At 26.9% G+C, this 20,837-nt stretch overlaps 1 protein-coding gene and 1 pseudogene across 1 annotated transcript; both read right to left on the bottom strand.

Annotated features, from left to right (window-relative positions):
- Positions 1 to 732: 732 nt before the first annotated feature.
- LOC114130764 (uncharacterized) lies at positions 733 to 20,837 on the bottom strand. The gene is made up of 21 exons (XM_050200132.1): positions 20,350 to 20,837; positions 18,760 to 18,978; positions 18,459 to 18,550; positions 18,267 to 18,376; positions 17,908 to 18,176; positions 17,653 to 17,819; positions 17,413 to 17,583; positions 16,464 to 16,575; positions 11,864 to 12,079; positions 10,266 to 10,396; positions 10,066 to 10,181; positions 9,709 to 9,971; positions 9,466 to 9,632; positions 9,226 to 9,396; positions 3,584 to 3,695; positions 2,854 to 3,084; positions 2,628 to 2,776; positions 2,437 to 2,543; positions 2,089 to 2,348; positions 1,229 to 1,395; positions 733 to 1,124 (listed from the first exon to the last, which is right to left on the bottom strand). Exons 1-21 carry the CDS (start codon positions 20,459 to 20,461, stop codon positions 951 to 953), a joined length of 3,516 nt encoding a protein of 1,171 aa, XP_050056089.1. The 5' UTR covers positions 20,462 to 20,837; the 3' UTR covers positions 733 to 950.
- LOC114130808 (serine protease snake-like) lies at positions 6,151 to 9,107 on the bottom strand (annotated as a pseudogene).

Below are 20,837 nucleotides of genomic sequence, written 5' to 3'. Positions count from 1 at the left end.
ATGTGTATCAACGTGACCATATTCGGTATACGTAAAATTAAATATAATTAATAGTGATAACAACAATATAAAAAAATGTACTTAACAAGTACTAGCGTACTACATAAAATCACCTAATCTATCAGAAAGTGGCACATGGTCGGACATCGCATCTTTTGGATTCCAAATTATTGGTAGGTATGTACTATGCAGTAATGCAATATATACCTATTGATGTCAAGTTCTTACAACATCGTCAAGTCTTGGATAAAAAATTGTAATTATGCTTAATAATCAGACACTTAAGTTGAGGCAAAATTCGTATCATTTATTAACACCAGAATGTCGGTTAGAATAGTTGATTTTTAGTTTTTTGTTCTATTTGTTTCATTCCTATATAGTTGACATTAATATTATTCCTAGTTATATCGATTATCAAATTTTAACGTGTTGTATGAGTTGCTGCACTTTTTGCCACTGAGACAATTTATTAGCTAGCATATTTTCAATATTAGTTTCGGAAAATTCGTGTAGTGTGCTTCCTATTAGAAATTCAACAGGAGTAAGGATATCTAAATCCACAGGAACGACAGGATCTAATAAAATCTATGGGAATTAAAGAGTGCTAATTTAAGTAACATTCTATACTATATAAATATAAATTATAATACTGTATATAATATAATTTAATTCCGTTTGTATTAAAATTTATCATAACTTATCACTATTAATCGTGAATTTGCAATAATCCGGTTTAAATGTATAATTTATCTTTATTCTTTTATAGCGTAAAAAAATGATAAATAAACTGTAATAAATAATAGTGTATTTTTAATTTAATCTAATCTAAGTATAAAAAATAATATTATTACGAATACAAGGGCATGATTATTGACTACAATGTATCAGATACAATTATTGAATTTTTATTTAAAAATTCGTTTATTGTGTTTGGTGAGTTTTGCTTCCATTCAACTTTTTGGCCAAACAATTTTTTCGATCCACGGAACATAATAGGACACTCTGGTATAGACACCGGGTGTGTTCTTATTACCGCAGTATTTTCCGAACGATGTTATACCGATTTGCGTTTGCATACACGGGTAATTGGGGTGTTTTACTTGCAGTGGACCGCCAGAATCGCCCTACGGTAAAATCCATACATTGTACTTAAATTATTTCAACTATTATAAGTTTATAGGGAAAACCCTTTATCAATCGACCACTGATGTTATTATTGTTTTCTCACCGTACACGTGTCGTTTCCATCTCTAATGTCACCTGCGCATATCATGCTATCTTCGATTATTCCTAGGTTTATTCTCGGGTTGGAACTCTGAGGATAACTATACTTACAACTGTTAATTGATATAGGAGATAGATCCACTTTTAACAGGTCGGGACTAATTGGTCCACCTGCACAGATCATTTAGCGATTGAAAGTTCGATGTTATCACATGACGACATAACGTAATTATATAGCAACAGTTTGAGATTCCGCAGGAAAATATCCGTCAAATCCGACCATGTAGTAGAGATTGTAGAACTTTAGCTATGCTACCACATTGAAGTTAGTGTCATGAGTCCAGATGTGGCTTTGTTAAAATGTTAAATATTGATTAAACATACTGGTTCTAAAGTAGACATTTATCTATGAACTGAATGTCTATTTTAGGGACTTTGTTCATGAGTGGAAGGTTTGAAAAATATATTAATCATAGACATTATACTAGAGATATTATAACTAATAGCTGCGTCTAATTCTATAAATCTGATGAACTTGCATAGACATTTTTATATGGTGGTACTCATAGGCGTAACTTGGCAGGGGCGAATGGGGACAACTGCCGCCACGACCAAAAATTAGTGGGGACATTGCCCCCACCAACTTTAATATAATATCATAGCTAATCGCAGGCTGTTCTGAGGCGCATAGTACACTAGTACCTAATATTGTGTTCATTTGCTACAAAAATTAATTTTGCTCCCATGTGAAAAGAGTCCAAGTTACGCCTATGGTGGTACTTATAAAACTCACCAAAAAAATCTGAAATCTCAATCCACTATACTGGTAGAATGATGTATAGTATAAAATTAGGCAATACTTACTGGTCGAGGTCCGACCCCAGCCGATAGCTGTGGCCTTATTAAAGCGAAACGTTTGGGCCGTGTTTAGGCATACGGGTCGCACGTAAGCTGAAAACTTAACTTCCTCTCCCAAACGGAACAGTGCTATATCATTGTACACGTAAGTAGGATTATAGTCAGGGTGTATAACGCGTTCCACGATTTCGTAGTCGACCGGGCTGGCGTCGTCAGGATCCGAATAAATGTTCAAATCGCCCAAACGTGCCCAGCTCACCATACGTCTTTATAAATAGATGTTTTGACAAATGTTTTTAGGTATTTGAAATCTTTTTACATGTAAATATTGTACACGGTACTGTTGGTACTCACCCAGCATTTTTGTTGCAGTGTGCTGCACTCATGATCCACCTGTTGCTTATCAACGAACCTCCGCAGCTCCACGACTTTTCCTTGTTGGACCCATAACCTAATAGTGCCTGCAGGAGGCAGTGTTTCAATTGGTCAATAAGATTTTTTTCTTTTTAATTTTAAACATTTGCGGACCAATATAATTATCATACCATGTGCGGAAATTCCTTCGGCTTGGCTTTGGAGCCCCCAATGATCAATGTCAATACGTTATAACAATTAAGAATTTTCGACGGCGTCCCTTCGTTGGACGTAGATGTGTCAACGGTTATGTACACCAGTTCCGAATATTGGCGACACACTGCACAGTGGTTACGAGAGTAGATCATAGTTTATTAAAAGCTGCGTCTTAGTATACGAATTTTGAACCATACGTACTTTCAGTGGCAGAATATGACGATGAAGCATTAGTGGTGTTTAAGGCTGGCTTATAATTTGTTATGTTGACTATTATTGTGGGTGAACAGCAGACTATAGGCTTGTTTTTTATAAATGAACATACCTGTGGGAAATTCTGACTTCGTATGTCCTGTTCTAACGATGTACAATTTTCTGGTTGTCTGCAGATATGATTTTTAGAATTATCCTTACCTATTTTACATATATCACCTATAGAATATAAAAATATAAACATTAAATACATAGATTTATTATACGTATATATATGACTTAATACTATATGAAGTATAAAACATAATATGTCATTTTTCGAAAAGTTGAATTTCCATTATTTAAATTTACACAATTACGTTGTAAAACTTAAATATATATAACATTTAAGTATAAAATATAGGACCAAATTTTATGTTTAAAAAAAAATCTTAACTGAATTTTAATGGGCAATTATACAACGATTAAGATGTGTTTATTTATCATTGTTTTAAATTATTTAATAGGTACCTTCTATAATAATAGTACTAAAATAATATTGCTTTATCAATTATCATCAATTAATACTTCTATTTGGGGCTAATCCCTCTTTCAATATCCAACCACTAAATTTATAATTTAATAGTTTATTGTTAATTTTAATACAAATGAATGAATAAGAATGTTTAATAATAATGTACTATTAAAACTTAATAACTTATCAATATTTTAAACTCACCTTCATACAAATTAAGTATATTTGCCTTTTTTCCAGAAATTAATATACATACTATTAAAGCTAATAAAGTTTTAAAGTATGAGCAATATTTAATTTTAAAATACATTTTTTTGTATTATTGTTGATATTGTAACGAACTGATGTGACTATGATAAATGATAATACGAATAAGCAGTTTGGTTTTTTATCCCACCACATTCTAAATAATGAAAAGGATATTTATATTTATGTGTATTATGTTTACATGAAAATATGAACATTACCAAGGTTAAAAATTTAACATAACATTAAGTACTTAACTCGAGCCAAACAGGTTATTATTTTTGAGATAAAGAAAATACCTATTGCTTCGGTCAATAAATAATAATTAATGTGTAGTATAATATGATACGAGTTCGGTATCGAAGTGTCAGTGAAATAATGACATTTTTATAACGATATTGAATATAATAGATACACTTTTCTACTTGTATATCCTTAAGGGCTATGACTTATGCACAATTCAGGTGTAGCCAAACTGTAGTTCAATTATTTATGTATTTTAATTATAATTTAAAAATAATACACATTTTAAAATAAATTAGGATTACTTATAATATAACATAAAAGTGTGAGTATAAAACAGGTTTAAAAAATTATCATTAAATATTCATTATTCTCGTAAGTTTTATCATGTTTTGATACATCATTTCATTTATTTTATATATTCATGGAATGAAAATTTAAGTTCCTAAGTTAAATTTGTTAAAATTTAACAAAAGTCTATTTCTTTCTAAGGCTGAATTAATAACATACATCTGAATTTATAATATTATATGTATCATTGCAAATATATTACAATTATTCAATATTCTATAATATAAAATATACAAAATTATCTTATACTAGGTAATACCTACCTACGTATTTACTATTTAGTATTGTTCAGTGCTGCAGTAAATAGTGGTAAGCGTTCGAAACGGTAATTGTTTACTAATGTGTGGTGGTATTTAATTATTTGAAACTTAGTAAGCTAAAAAAAAACCCTTAGTTATTGACTGTTTACTAATTGTTTAGTATCAAAAAATCCGTTTTTAAAAATATAAAATTATTTTATTGTCGTTCAATGAAACACTTCAAACTGTTGCATAAAATCATTGTCATCACGTCTAATCGCACCAAGATATGCCTACTGTATAATGTTACGAACTGGATAATCAATCGAAATATTCGAAATCTCAGGTGCTTCTGTAAATATATTGCATATCTAAATAACAAAATATTAAATATAAAATTCTAATTTCTAATATGAATATATGTTCTAATACAAAATAAAATAAAAAAAACTTTTATTAATATATTACATACTGTCAATTGAAATTATAAATTAAATAAATTTCTTTTTTTCCTCTTCAAATGAGCATGTAGCGCTGTATCTTGCTTGCCCTGACCTAACTGAACTCACACCACTGCTGAGAGCACAGCAATTATAATATAAATGCGCAATGTGAAAATGCAAAATTTTATTGGTATATCTCTATCTATACCTAACCTAAACCTATGCATAAAATATATTACTTAAACAATAATCAGCAAGTATAATATTTGTATATTTTTTTTTGTGCATCAGAAGTGTAAAGTTTATTATATACCAGGCAAACAATCGTCAAAAATAATATAAAAATTTAACGACTTCAAATTATGGTAAACAATATTATGTGGTATACGAGTACGGTTATGTACAAGAGCTATCTCAAAATGAACCTTCGATGCGTTACAAATTGTAACTAAATATGTTAATTTTTGTTAATTTTAACATTTAGTTTTAATATTAATTAGTAACTTACAATTCACTAAATGTGTGTGGGCACTTCAATAACTTTTTTGAATGTTGCAATCATTACATTATTCTCTCATAATAAGCCAAGTTCCAACCATTTTCGTTGAGTATTGTTTTACTAGTTTCAGTAAAAACTTGAAGAAAAAATTTTCAACTACAAAATTACTTGTAAATTTTCGTAGTTTTGACATATTTCGTACAAATTTGAACTTAAATAACTTATAAAAAAAAATTGTGACTAAGGATTATAACGACTTAAAAGATATCTTGTATTCAATTTTCAAGTACTTTTGGGTATCCAACATTTTTTATCGACGTTTCAAAAAAAAAAAAAAAAATACTTGAAAAAATTGAAAATTTCAGTTGTTTATAAATAGCTCAAAAAAATCAAAAACATTTTGAAAATTTTACTGTACAAAGATAACACTATTATAAAAATTTGGTGAAAAATTAAATTCAAATATATACAGAGATTTGTTTTTGAGTTACAACTATATAAAAAAATCGACTATGTCGAAAACTGTTTTTGCTTTAAAATTCCCGGTTTCTTTCACTTTTTTCAGTTTTTCCCGATTTTCTTAAAAACTAATGGGAAGTTTTTACTTTTGACCTCTATAATGCACCTGCAAGGATATTCAATTTGCTACCGGAAACATCTCCTGATTTAAATTGAAGCATTATTTCGACATTATGCTGTACACAGACACAAAAAAAACACACACATCATTGTAAAACAATACATTCATCATTTCGTTCCGAATCTAAAATATATTTATCAACTCTTTTATTCCATTAAACTGTATGAAGTATCTTCAGTTAACATTTGAAAATGCTATTTCTTCAATCCATGAAATGTATTTAGCTACTCTAGTATAAATTCCAGGTTTATCCTTGTCACCACAAAATTTCCCAAATGACGTAATTCCGTATTGCGTATACATTTTGGAATAGTTCATATGATTTAATTGAAGTGGGCCACCCGAATCACCCTATAATAAAAGATTAATACTATTTAATTATTTACCTACTTTTATACAAAGCATTACAACTTTCACAGTTCGTATCGAACAGCTGTCTTTTTCACCATTAAATGAACCCGCACATTTTATGCTGTCAGGTAATATGCCATATATTGTAATTTTGGATTGTTATTTGAAAAATAACTTTTATTACACTGCTTTATCGGGTAAATATCCAAATCTACTTTTAGTAAATTTTCGCTAACTGGTCCGGCTGAAAAATTATATTGATAATATTTACCTATTATACAACAATGACTACTGGCTTTTATTAGTGATAATATAAATCAACCGGTTTCAGTTCTTCCCCAACCAGTAGCTATTTGCTTTAATGGTGTAGCAGACAGATCTGTGTTGAGACAAATTGGTTGAACTGCATCAGTAAATACTAGGTACGTCCCTTTCTAATCGGAATAGAGCTATATCGTTGTATAGCGAAGGTGGTTTGTAATCAGGATGTATTACATGTTGCACTATTCAATAGTCCTTTGGCTTAACTATACTGGCTTTATTAACGACTCTGACTATAACTCCGAGGCGAGCACAACGAGCCATATTTCTAAAAATTAAAAAAAAACATATTTCCACGATAAATACAAAACAAACAGAAAACACACAATATTCAATTCAAGCTACTAATTAATTCTAAATTGGTATTTAATTTTTATTATACTATTTACCCAGAGCTTTGTTCACAGTGTGCTGCAGTCAATATCCACCTTTCGATAATCAACGAACCTCCGCATCTCCAATCATCTCCATATTCTGTAGTGCCGTCATATCCTATTAGTGCCTATACTAATACAGTTATGAAATTCAATAATATAGCATACAATTGTAAGTATCTTTACAACTGTTTTTAAAAGAGATGATTCAACGTTACCATATGTGGAAATTCTTTATATTTGGCCGCTGTACCGCCATATACGTTAGGCAAAAATCTATATTTCATCAATTTGTAATATTGAAAACATTCTGTAAATTATTTAATTTTTGACATTTATTATTTAATTAAAGTTTTAAAAAAATTAAAAATTAAAAAAATAAAGATTAAAGTTCTGAAATATTTGAATAAGTTAATATAAACGGGTTAAAAAGTCTGAAACTCTGAACAGTCTGAACTATTAAAAACAACGATTTTGAAATACAAAGTTATATTTTATTTAATACCACTACATATTAAATAATATGTTTCAGCAGATATGAGGAAAATATACAATTATCAAAATTTTTTTAAGTGTATAATATTTATCAATTTTTATAAAATATATTGACGTACCTTCGTTCAAGCCAAGATTTTTTATCACTCGTTGTGATGATGTGTTGATAATGCATAAGGCGATTAATGGTATGCTAAATAGCTTAACTTTAAAAATTATTTTATATCCCATACTTAATATAAAATATTTATACTTAACCTCTGAAAACGATTCCGATATATATATAAACGACGATTTGTATGATATTATGCTAGTAAATAAAATTAATTATATATTACTGTTATTGAAACTGTGGTCAGTATTCCCGCTGTATTTTTACAGTATGGGTGATGCTATACTAAAATACATTATAGGTTGTAGCTTTAGTTTATACTTTATATAGCCCTATAGATAGTGGTGGTGAGTGGTCAATGTTATAGCGGTGCTGCGCAGTACACTTGATAGTTGAAAATTACATTCGAACATTAATTAGTTTATAGTAGAATTTGAATCAACCTACTTACTTATACGATAGATTAATAATACACGATTTATTTTATACGTCATGTGGTATCTTTTAGTGACGCCACTTATTCATCATGTATACACAATTTTTTTTATCCTGCTTGAAACATGTAATACATGTATTTATTAAAATTTTTGTTTTTGAAATTTTTAACTATTTTAAGAATACTTAAAAATAATAATTTCTTAAATACTTGGACTTTTATAGATATACGCTATTAAAGGAGTAATTGTTGGCATAAGTACATACTTTTCTTAAAGTAGAAATTTGTTCATTCAACATTTCAAACATTTTTCACTTCAAAATGATGTAATCACGTATTTGTATACATACTAAAGATCTCTATAGTTGACATGTTCTAATTGAAGTGAACATTCTGAATCACGCTATAATAGGTAATTTTAATATTATTCAATTAATTTATTTTTTAAAAAAAATATTAAAAATTTGAAGTAGGTAGGTAAGTAATTTTAAAATAGCTATCATTTTCTCTATTAAACAATCTCGCTCATATTTTACTAACTGGTAGTATGCCAAAATGTAAGTTTGGACTATTTTTTTTTTATAAAACCTATAATCTATTTACATAACATATAATATAATAATAATTATACTTAATAATAATCAATAATATTTATTTTGTTTTCTATAACTAATAGCAAAACAATATAATATATTAATAATATATATATAAATATATAAGATTGTCTGTATTCCAAGAGACAAAATGTAATTCTTGTGTGATCCAACATTAAAGGGTTGAATTTCAAGGTGAAAATTGATCTGGTGGTGGATCACAATATTATGTGTGCCAAATGTGTTGAAAATTGGTCAAAAACTATTGATTTCCACGAAGTCATAGAAAACATCAGATAGACATTTGGTGATCAAAAAAAAAAAGTTCAAATTCTATATTACTATCCAAACAATTAATAATTGTTTTAGTAAAAATTTTCTGAAGAACGATACCATTATGAAGAGTTCTGAGCTAGTCTACAGTGCAATATGAGATTTTTATGAAATAAAAAGAAGAAATAATCTTTTTAATTTGATTAACTAGGTATTATTAAATATCTTCAATTATTTGAAAACACTATTTTTTCGATCCAAGATATGTATTTGGCTACTCTTGTATAAACTCCAGGTGTATTCTTGTCACCATAAAATTTCCCAAAAGATGTAATTCCGTATTGTGTATACATTCCAGTGAAGTTGTCATGTTCTAATTGAAGTGGACCTCCCGAATCACCCTATAATAATTTTAATATTATTTAACTATTTACTTTTATACAATGCATTATAACTTTTACAGTTCGTACCGAACAACTGTCTTTTTCACCATCAAATGAACCCGCACACATCATGCTATCGGGTAATATACCAAATTGTAATTTTGGATTATTATTTGAAAAATAACTTTCATTGCACTGTTTTGTTGAGAAAATATCCAAATCCACTTTTAACAAATTATTACTAAGTGGTCCAGCTGAAAAATTGTAATAACAAGAAATTACTGTAATATTGGTTTTCTTCTTTTTTTTGTATTTATCATATAAACTAACCCGTAGAAATTCTTCCCCAACCAGTTAGTATCTGTTTTAATGGAGTTAAAGACGGATCCGAGTTGAGACAAATTGGTCGCACTGTGTCAGAAAATTCTACGTCTCTTTCCAAACGGAATAGAGCTATGTCGTTGTAAAGCGAAGGTGGTTTGTAATTAGGATGTATTACATGTTGCACTATTCGATAGTCTTTTGGTTGAACTATACTGTCTTCATTAATGACTCTGTCTACTACTCCGAGGCGAGCCCAACGAGCCATACTCCTTAAAATTAAAAGAAATATAGTTCTATGATAACGTACAACATTCATTTTTTGTATACTTTTTAACTAGTGTTTAATTTAATTTTAGTATTTACCCAGAATTCGTTTGTTGACAGTGCGCTGCAGTTAATATCCACCTTTCGCTGATCAGCGAGCCACCACATCTCCAATCCTCACTATCTTCTGTAGTTTCACCAAACCCTATTAGTGCCTATAATCACACAATGAAAATAATAAATAATTCCTTACATTTATAACTATCTTGATTTTGACGAAATATATTATTTAAGATTACCATGTGTGGAAACTGTTTTATGTTAACTGGTGTACCACCCACAGCTGAATACGGACCATCATTTGCAGACTGAATATTCGACACAGTTTCAGATTGTACTCTATTCGATAATTTGAAATATTCATTACATTCTGTAAATAATTAAATTGATAGCATTTGTTTTAATTGATAAGAACAAATTTATGTTTACGTTGTAGTAAACATCCAGTTTAGTCTTAAAAGTAAGATTAAATAGGAAAAGCTAGTTATTTACGATTTTTAAATGTATTCCAAACAAAAATAAAAATGTTTTTGTTTTTATGATATTTAAAAGTGTTTGAAATTAAATGTAAAGTATAAGCTTTCAACAGCTTCTCTTCCTTTGATAGTTTGTTCAACGACTCAAAATGAAGAAAACTTAAATTAAATATTAATTAAAACATTTTTATAGTAAATTATAATACTCAATCATATAATAGGTATGCCAATATCGGACAATATCACAACTAATGAGTTCTATGGTATATAAAAATCAAACGGTTATTAGATATCAAATATACCTATTGTGTACAGAGTATTCGGAGTTTACACCTTTTATTATTTTTTTGATATTTTATAAAGAATCAAAAATATTCAAGCATTAACCGTTATTAACAATTCATAATAAGTAATAAAGTATAGAATTAAATAAAAAATTAAACATGAATTGTAATTAAAATTTTTTTTATATTTTTACATATAAAAACAACAATTTATTTTCACGAATACATTTTTTATTTTATTTATATATTTTTATTTAACTTTTTTTTTTTAACTTTTTTTAACTTTTTTTTTTAACTTTTTTATTAATATATCTGGACAATACAACAAATATTTATATAATTATTTTTATTTTACGGAAATTCTTGGGAAGATTTATCACTATATGGCCGAAAAATTATTATCCAATATTTAAGGATTTGTTCTTTGTCACTGTTGAAATAAACATAAAATAAATTTATATGTATTACAAAAAAATAATATTTTGAATTAGAAATGCACACATAAAACTAAAATTGTATGCTGTTAATTGTAATACCTCCACATATTAACAATATAATCATTAAATTATTTATATAATTTATAAAAAAAATTTTAGGTGATTAAAAAAAATCACAATAATTTTTTTTACAATATTTTTATTTGACTTTGATTAATATGATGGTTAGTGTTACACTTGGTCAATTATATTTCATTTAATTAATTGTATTATTGTACATAAGAAATTAATGTTATTCATAGAAGGTTATTTTTAAAATTTATATCAAAAAACAATTTGCCATATTTTTGTAATTGTTTTTATTTATGCCATTGTTTGATTATAGCTATAAATTAAATTACTCGAGTGAATATATTATATACTTATTAAAATGATTTACCTATAAAATAGGTACCTACTTATATACCACTAGGTTATACTACTGTTTTATAATAAACAATTATAAATACAATATCTATAAAAAATCAGTAATCAACTATTTTTAACCGATTTCAGATATTTACGGCAACGTATAATATGAATTCAGCCATATAGATATAAACAATAAGTAATAATTTGTATTGAAACTGAATGTTCGTACTTTTATCGACAGTTATTGAATTGTCTTTATTATTTTCTGCAATTAACGGTCCGTTAGTCATTATCGGACAGCAAACTATTGGGTGTAGACCATCGAAATTACATATATCAAGATAATTACTAGTTCTAATACTTTCCTGTAAGGCGGCTTTGCAACTGTTTGCACTCATGCATACATAATCCTGTTCTGGTCTTTGGCCTTTTCGACATATCTCACCTAAAAAAAAAATACAAACATTTTTAAATTAAACAAGACAAGTAACAAGAACTTGTGTTTTTTTTTGTCTGGCGCCACCTTTAGAAAATTGAATCTAGTAGGTACCCATTTAAGAAACTATTTCTGGTACTTAATTTACCTTTATTTCAGTAGTCGAAGGTTTAATTTTAATAAAAATGTTTATTCAAAGGTAATATGACGGATTTTCTTAAAATAATATCATGTTTCACAGTATCAATAGTTTAATAACAATCGTAGAAATTAGAAACATTCCAATATTACCTACTTGTATTATTGTTTCCTATACAGATAGAAAATTTTAAAATACATTAATACCTATAATACTGATACAGTATTGTTCGTTACAAATTAAATGACCATTGATTTACCAAATGAGTAGATAAAGTTTAGTTTGTTAACTTTAAGTTTAATCGTAAACTGTCAAACAGTTATTTGAAAATCCTTCTTTAAAATACAAAATTCTAAAGTTTCACTGAAATTTCATTTTAAAATTCTTTAAAAGAAAAAAATAAATTAAAATTGCTTTTAAATAAAATATTATACAATGATATGATAATATTTTAGTACTGTAGATACCCATTCTAATAAGTTTATCTACATTTTAGATTTTAAAACTCTATAATACACTAATAATAAAGTTTTAGTGAGATAATTTCTAAGACATGGTTTTTGATCTTTCACTAATAGTTGAACTAAAATATTAATTTTTAGTGTACCCTAATAACATGATTGACATACTGATTTAAAACTCAAAAATAAATCTCCTGGAAACGAACAAAGCTGCGTAGCAATACAACGAAACATTATACATACACATTTATAGAGTATATTTGAAAAATACGATTTTGACGAATAATGTAAAAAAGTGTTATTATCCATTTGCCCGTGAAAAAGAGGCGAAGAAAACAATGTTGAGTTACGGAAGATACGCGAATGTATTAAATTAGTGACCTTACATTTTTTTTTTAGTTGAACTACAGTGCATGCATAATTGCCTGTATGCGTGAGTCGTAAATCACCTCGAGATACTCCAATAAGTCGTGTACGGTTGCTCAGATCCGTTTAACAGACGAATTCAAAACCATTTTGTAATCCTTACATTAAAGGAGATAGAATTTAAGAATACTTATAACCACTCAGTACTACATAGATGTATTTATAAAGAATAATAATTTTGATAAGTTGTTGTTCAATAATTTATGTATAGTTTTTAGAATATATCTCTCAGCTGCAATAACAAATTTTTCGGATGAGAGATCATTTTCAGTTCTTAAAAAAGTAAAAAACTATTTAAGATGTAGATCTTACCACTCTCAGTAATCGATTAAATGCTTTAGCTTTATTAAAAAATGAGAATAATATGTTGAATATAATTTAAAATTTGTTATTTCTATAAGTTTAGTTAATAATTTTGATGAAAAAAAATTGTTTACGCGTTGATTTTTTAAATAAATTATTAAAATTAAACACAAATAAATGTAGTTATAATTTATGAATTTCATATTGGTATAACTTGCTTATTCCATAAGTGATATGACTAAATAGGTAATGTATATTGTATATTTCTTATATTATAATAGCTATTTTGATATTTGTATACTGCATAATAATATATAGGTAGGTCCATTTTTTTTTTATAATATGTGATTATAAACGTCATAGATTATTGGCCAGATTACAATAAAATTTTAGTGTTAAGTGGCACAGGTAAAACCATTGCCTCGAGGCGCATTTTTCCTTAATCTGGCCCTGCCTGTGTGGCGGTTCGTTGACTATCTGTATTCTGTACCTACTATACGTCTATACACCTTGGAAATTCCGGCGGTCGAGTCATGCCACCGCCGGTAGCCATTATTTTTGCGCATTCGTCGTCGTCTTCACGTGTCACATAATATAGCAGTGGTCTTCAACTGGTGGGTGATACTCATTTTTGGGTCGCATTAACTTTAAAATTGAATCGCTATAAATCTTCTTTTTAAAATAAAAACTAAGTTTATAAAATTATTGAAGGTATAAAGTAAAAATAATTTTTTAATTATTAGATTTGGAAAATTAATAAATGAAAATACAGTTTAAAAAATATTGTAATATATTATGTATTAACTGTAAAGTGGATTCCGCCTAATGTATAGTCACCGGTTAATATGGGCAAAAATGTCTGGTTCCATTACAAATGTATTCAACTAATATTAAAAAAACCGCATAATATATGCAATTTTTATTTTATCATAGCGTTAGAAGATATACATTATACATATGTATTTAAAAACGTCTAATATAATTGGGTTTCGTCAGATCTTTGAGATAGTGTTTATCGAAAGCAATAAAAAGCATAACCATCATTTAAACCTATTAATGTTTTATACGCCTTCCACCTCAAAATAGTAATTTTATTTAGTATGTTATATTTAGTTTTATTTATGTAGTAATTTAACATTTTTTTTTTCAATTGTACCTATAGTTGACATGTACAAAATAAAAGCTTTTTTGATATCATACATTTTTGTGTTTTGAACTAAATTTGATTTTTATGGGCTACTACTTAATGTAGCAAACAGTCATACGCTAGAAATCAGTACTTAATCACATCGATTCACATCGATAGCATGTAATAGATCCAAGAAAAAATTGAAAAATTAACTTAATCTATCGAATTTATTATGACAGTATAGTGCTAATACTAATATAGAATATAAATATAATTTAAGATAAACTATACTTATGAAAAAATATGTTGACCCACCAGTCCCCTTCTTTCGGAATCGTCTTTTCGTGAACGTAATGAATAATGATATATATTTTAATTAAAATTTTACATATTATTCACGACAGTTACCTTCTCAATGATCAATACATTAAAATTCTAAGATGTAAGTGGGAAATTACAAAAAAACCGGCTTAACATAAATAAAACCTAAGCAGTTTACTAAGAAAACTTTGTATTTTTTTTTTATTTTAATTAAAATTCTTGTTGCATATATTATACCTTTAGTTGTTATACTTGTTATACATTTATATTAATAATTTATTGCACACTAACACTGTACAGGTAAAATACAAAATACGTATTATAACTTATCCATATTATTTAAATATTTCAATGTTTCATAATGTGAAACCGAAACATTTTATCAGCAAACTTTTATAATTTTTGAAAAAAGTATGAGAGAAAATGTGAATACGTTTAATATATTATTATGATGATAGTACGTTGGTTCTTATTGCGATATTTATAAACATTTGAAATTGTCGATTTGTGCATCACAAAATATTAATTTGCAATGCTTGAAAATGTCATACAAGATTTATTTCTTAATAATTACAACGGTTTTTTTTTTATATTAAAATTTCTTTTATCTCGATATAAGCTTTGAATTTCAGTTTCTGCTGCATCTCTGTTCCCTTTAAATTATCTTATATTTAGAACTTATTTAGCACTAATAATACTTACTAAAGTTCTATGCTAATTAAAAAATAATCTGAATATTAATCACTTTATTTAAGTACAAAAATATATGAATAGTTAATTGCTAGATACCAATAAAATTTAGAACTATTCAACACTGCACAATTTAAATACACAATTATGTTATATAATATTATATTAAAGGTTAGTGTAAAAACACGAAAAATATACTTAAATAAAACTAGTAAGATACTTCTTAGGTGTTCTTAGAGAAAAAAACGTTCTTCAAATTGATTATGGTCAGTAGGTTTAGGGTTCTTTGTATCCGGTTATTAAATTAAATACCTAATTTCACAGTTTCGTGTATATATATTCAATGCACAACTAAACATTTCTTAAAATTTATTAAATAAAATATTTCAAAATAGTTTTTATAATTTAAATTACTTAATAATTTTATAATTTATTAAAAAGGTACTATGTAATTATTTTGGCTTGTATATAGAATAAAGATGTGCAGTACGGTCTAAATATAACCCCTATAAATATTTTTTTATTAATATTATTATTATTTAAATAATAGCTGGACATTGGTCATTAGATTTATGATACAAAATACATTCATTATTATGATAATAAGGTAAATAAAGCTATACAGTTAATGTAGTAAATATAAAATACAATATATTTTATAAACTGTAGGTACTGCAGTAATGCCCTAAATTACAATAAGTAGGTTGAATATTCCTAAAAATAGAACTTATTAAAAATGAGAAGGAACATATCGACTACATAAAAGAAATTAAGTTAGTTACTATTTATTTTAATTTAATCTATTCACTATTATCAAAATCTTAATAATTAATAGCCAGTAATGATGAATTGTATTTTGTAAAATTTCTACTAGTATATAAAATAGTAAATGCATTCATTAATACTTTAAGTAAATCAACGTACCTTTGTCCAAGCCAAGATTTTTTACAACTAGTTGTGATGATGTGTTGAAAACGTAAAAAACAATTAATATAATGTTACATAATATAATTTTCAATAAATGAATATTTTTCATTTTTAAAAAATAAAATATTTATAGGTACATCTAAACATTGTTAACAGACTACTGTGATATAAATGACGAGAGATTTCGTATGATACCCAAGAATATATTATAAAAAAAAAAAACAAAAATTGTTTATAACTTTTATAATATTAGTTCTACTATATACAATGTATTAAGTAGTGTCGATATCGTAATGATCGATATTACGTATAGGTATATAGACATATAGAATAGTTACGCAATATTCATTAAATATATGTGCGGAGTGGGAATTACCATCCAGCATTGATAATTCAATATGTATTATATTTTTTGTTATGTTAAAAAATATTATGCGTTTAGGCCCAGCTTAAATGTAGGTACACTAAATAAGTAATTGTTGATTTAATTTTGAATTTAATGAAACATTATGGTGCATGACTACCTATACTTGTTATCACAAAATATAAAATAAACACATTATTCATGGGAAAATAAAATGTATATAATTATAAGTTACAACCAAGTTATACATATAACTATAGGTATAAGACGCTCACTTAAAAAATTAGAACATTAAGTGGTTTAGAAATAATCTTTATTAGATCTGTGGATGACCAAATTGGCAAGTTTTAAATCTAACTACTATAGAAGTTCAAACAGATGATTGAAAATATTAGATAGGAAGGTAAGTGAATTTTTAAAATTATCAAAATAGATGGATAAAAGTTGAACTTACGCCTGTAAAAGGCATTCCGTTTTAAAAATAATAAAAGAAATTTGCAGAGAAGGATATAAATATTACAAAATAAAAAATATAATTATCAACTCTTTTATTTCATTTAAATATATTATGAAATATCTTCAGTTGTTTAAAAATGCTATTTTTTCAATCCATGAAATGTAATTAGCTACTTTAGTATAAATGCCGGGAGTATCCTTGTCGGCACAAAATCTTCCAAACGATGTAATTCCGTATTGAGTATACATTTTCTCGTAGTATTGATGTTCTAATTGAAGCGGGCCTCCCGAATCACCCTATAATAATTTTAATATAATTCAACTTTGTACTTTTATTTAATGTATTATAAATTTCACAGTTCGTACCAAACAACTGTCTTTTTCACCATCAAATGAACCCGCGCATATCATACTGTCAGGTAATATGCCGAATTGTAATGTTGGATCATTATTTGAAAAATAAGTTTTGTTGCACTGGTTTATCGGATAAATGTCCAATTCTACTTTTAACAAATTGTCACTTACTGGCCCAGCTAAAACATAGTAACATAACAATTTTAGATTTAAGTCAAGTATAGCATAAGTTATACCGACTATTTTAGATAATTATTTTAAACCAACCTGTTGAAGTTCTTCCCCAACCAGTTAGTATCTGTTTTAATGGTACAACGGACTGGTCTGAGTTGAGACAAATCGGTCGCACTGCATCCGAAAATTCTACGTCCCTTTCTAATCGGAATAGAGCTATATCGTTGTATCGCGAAGGTGGTTTGTAATCAGGATGTATTACATGTTGCACTATTTGATAGTCTTTTGGTTGAACTATACTGTCTTCATTAACGACTCTGTCTATAACTCCGAGTCGAACCCAACGAGCCATACTCGAAACACTTTAAAAATGTACGTATATTTTTAAAATAACAAGCACAATATTCATATATTTCATAATATTAGCATCCAATTTTTATTATAATATTTACCCAATTTGTCTACAATGCGCCGCTGTTAATATCCACCTTTCGCTAATCAGCGAACCTCCGCATCTCCAATCGTCTCCATATTCTGTAGTTTCACCATATCCTATTAGTGCCTGTACAGTTACAACAATCAATTATAGTACAAAATTAATAGTACCTATCTTTGATTCGATTAAATGTATAATTCATTATTACCATGTGGGGGAACTCTTTTTCTTTAACCGATGTACCACCAACAGCTGCAATTCCAAACGTTTGAGGAATTAATTGGAAATATTGATTGCATTCTAAAAATTATTCAATTGGTAACATTTATTTTAATAAGTGTATTTTTTAGCAAATACCCAAAATCAGTTAGAACTGAAATCATTAATCTTCGTATAATTATAAAATTTCAAAGAATATAGCAATAATTTCTAACCAGTATTTAAAGTTTATAGGAAAATATAACATTACAATATACGTATCATAAATTTTTGATGATAGGTGTTCTTACTTTCATCGGCAGATGTTGGATTTTCATTTTTAGTTTCTGGAATTTCACTTAACTGTTCATTAGCCTTTTCCGGACAACAAACTATAGGTTCTAAACCAATGAATTTACAAATATCAAGATAGTTCCGAGTTATAATACTTTCTTTTAAAGCTTCACAGTCTCTTGCATAAGTACATACAAAATCTTTATTAGATCTTGGATCTTTACGACATATATCACCTAAATTAAATATATATTTTAGCTGAAAACATTAGATATAAATCAATAATTTACTATTTGTTTTCTAAAAGATAAGACAAATTATTGCATTTTTTTTTAAATTTTTTATTTAACTTGAATTCGTGAATGTATTTAATACTTTAATGAATGACTTTTTTCATCCAAGCTTATCGTGCAAGTATTATGTATTTAACAACTATATTAATGGTTCATTAACATGTTTAATAAAGAAATATGCATAATATGTATTTCTCCCCTTAACCATTTTTATTTTATCCTTTTTACGCTTCATAGATAAACACTAGGTATACGTTATATATTTGTACATGCAAATAAAGAAAAATAAATTCAATATAGTAAAAATACATGCTACTGTTTTCTTATTTTATTTTTTAAATATCTATGGTTTATATCATTATTACTTGATTATTAATACAACATAATCTTAGCTAAAAATTTAAGCACTTTTTTATAGGTAGGTACATTTTAATAATATTGAAATATATTATTATGTTTACTGTTAAGTGTTAACAATATAGGGATGGTTATATTTGTTGCGCATTCGCCATCAACTGATAGTTGCGATGCTGTAGGTAACTGGTAGGTTAACCATTAAATATAAACGTAAAGTATATTTTATTATTTTATCTTCTTGCTACATTATAATATTATAATTTATATGTATAATAAATAATAATAGATAAGAAAAGTATTTGTATATTATGAATTTTATTTTATGTTAAAATATATCAATTTTTTATATAAAACCGGTTTTTTTCTAATTACTGTTCAATGTCAAATGATCAATTTAAATACTTATAAATAATATAATTTTTATGTACTTAAAAATGTATGACGTACTACTCATCAAATTATTATTTTTGTTTATAACTGCAATATTTATTTATTTTAAAAACAACATTAAATTTATAATTATTAATTCCTTTAGTGGTTTGCTCACAAGTGCAGTCTAAATAAATATACTTTTTTATTATAATTGTTCATTTAATCCTCTGAATCTAACAACAATCAATAATATGAAAGTATCTAGATGCATAACAATAACAGTATTTAAATTTAATTTTAAAATATAAGTTATTTATAATTTTTGTATCTATGCAGTTGTCAGTTCAGTCAGATATTAACTATTAACACTTACTACGTTGAGTAGGTTACATATTTTTGTATATAATATTAAAGATTTTGTTATCTTAACAATGTAATTATATTCAAAATACATACGGTTCTCAAAAAATATACAATCACTAGTTATATCGAATCTTTATTTGCCTAATTTGTTATGCCTGTTTAGTACAAATACACAAATGTTTAAAAATTATCAATATTAATATAAAATAAATACTGACGTACCTTCGTTCAAGCCAAGATTCCTTATCACTTGTTGTGATGATGTATTGAAAACGCACGAGGTGATTAATGTAATGCTTAATAATATATCCTTAAAAAATAAATTATTTCCCATTTTCAAATAAAATATTTATGCGAACCTAAACTCTGAAAACGATTCGGGTGATATAACCGTATAATTATATATGATAAAATGATAGTATATATAATATTAATTATACATTACATACTTTTATTTAAACTACATGTCACGCGTGTGACCAACTCAGTAGGTAGTAATATATACTTTAACTTATATAGGTAGACGGTAGGTAATTGGGTAGTGTTAGAGTAAAACTGGTGAACTGCGCAGTACATAGGTATACGAGTATTCAGTATATTATGTGGTATAGAAATCACGATTGAACGTCAATAGAGTGGAGCGTCGATTATCGTTAAGTATCTCATTTTTGACAGAAGGAGTTGAAATTATTTAGATTACTTACAGTAGA

The sequence above is a fragment of the Aphis gossypii genome, chromosome 2, assembly GCF_020184175.1.
Source record: "Aphis gossypii isolate Hap1 chromosome 2, ASM2018417v2, whole genome shotgun sequence".
In the NCBI taxonomy this organism is placed as follows: domain Eukaryota; kingdom Metazoa; phylum Arthropoda; class Insecta; order Hemiptera; family Aphididae; genus Aphis; species Aphis gossypii.
Note: the sequence above shows the minus strand (reverse complement) of the source record. Positions and strands in the feature narration are given on the sequence as shown.

Coding starts and splice junctions, on each gene's coding strand:
- LOC114130764 (XM_050200132.1), bottom strand. CDS start 20,461: ATGGGAAATAATTTATTTTTTAAGGATATATTATTAAGCATTACATTA. Junction 10,397..11,863: donor TTCAATAACTGTCGATAAAA/GTACGAACATTC, acceptor AATTATTTACAG/AATGTAATGAATATTTCAAA. Junction 9,972..10,065: donor TGTCAACAAACGAATTCTGG/GTAAATACTAAA, acceptor TTTAATTTTAAG/GAGTATGGCTCGTTGGGCTC.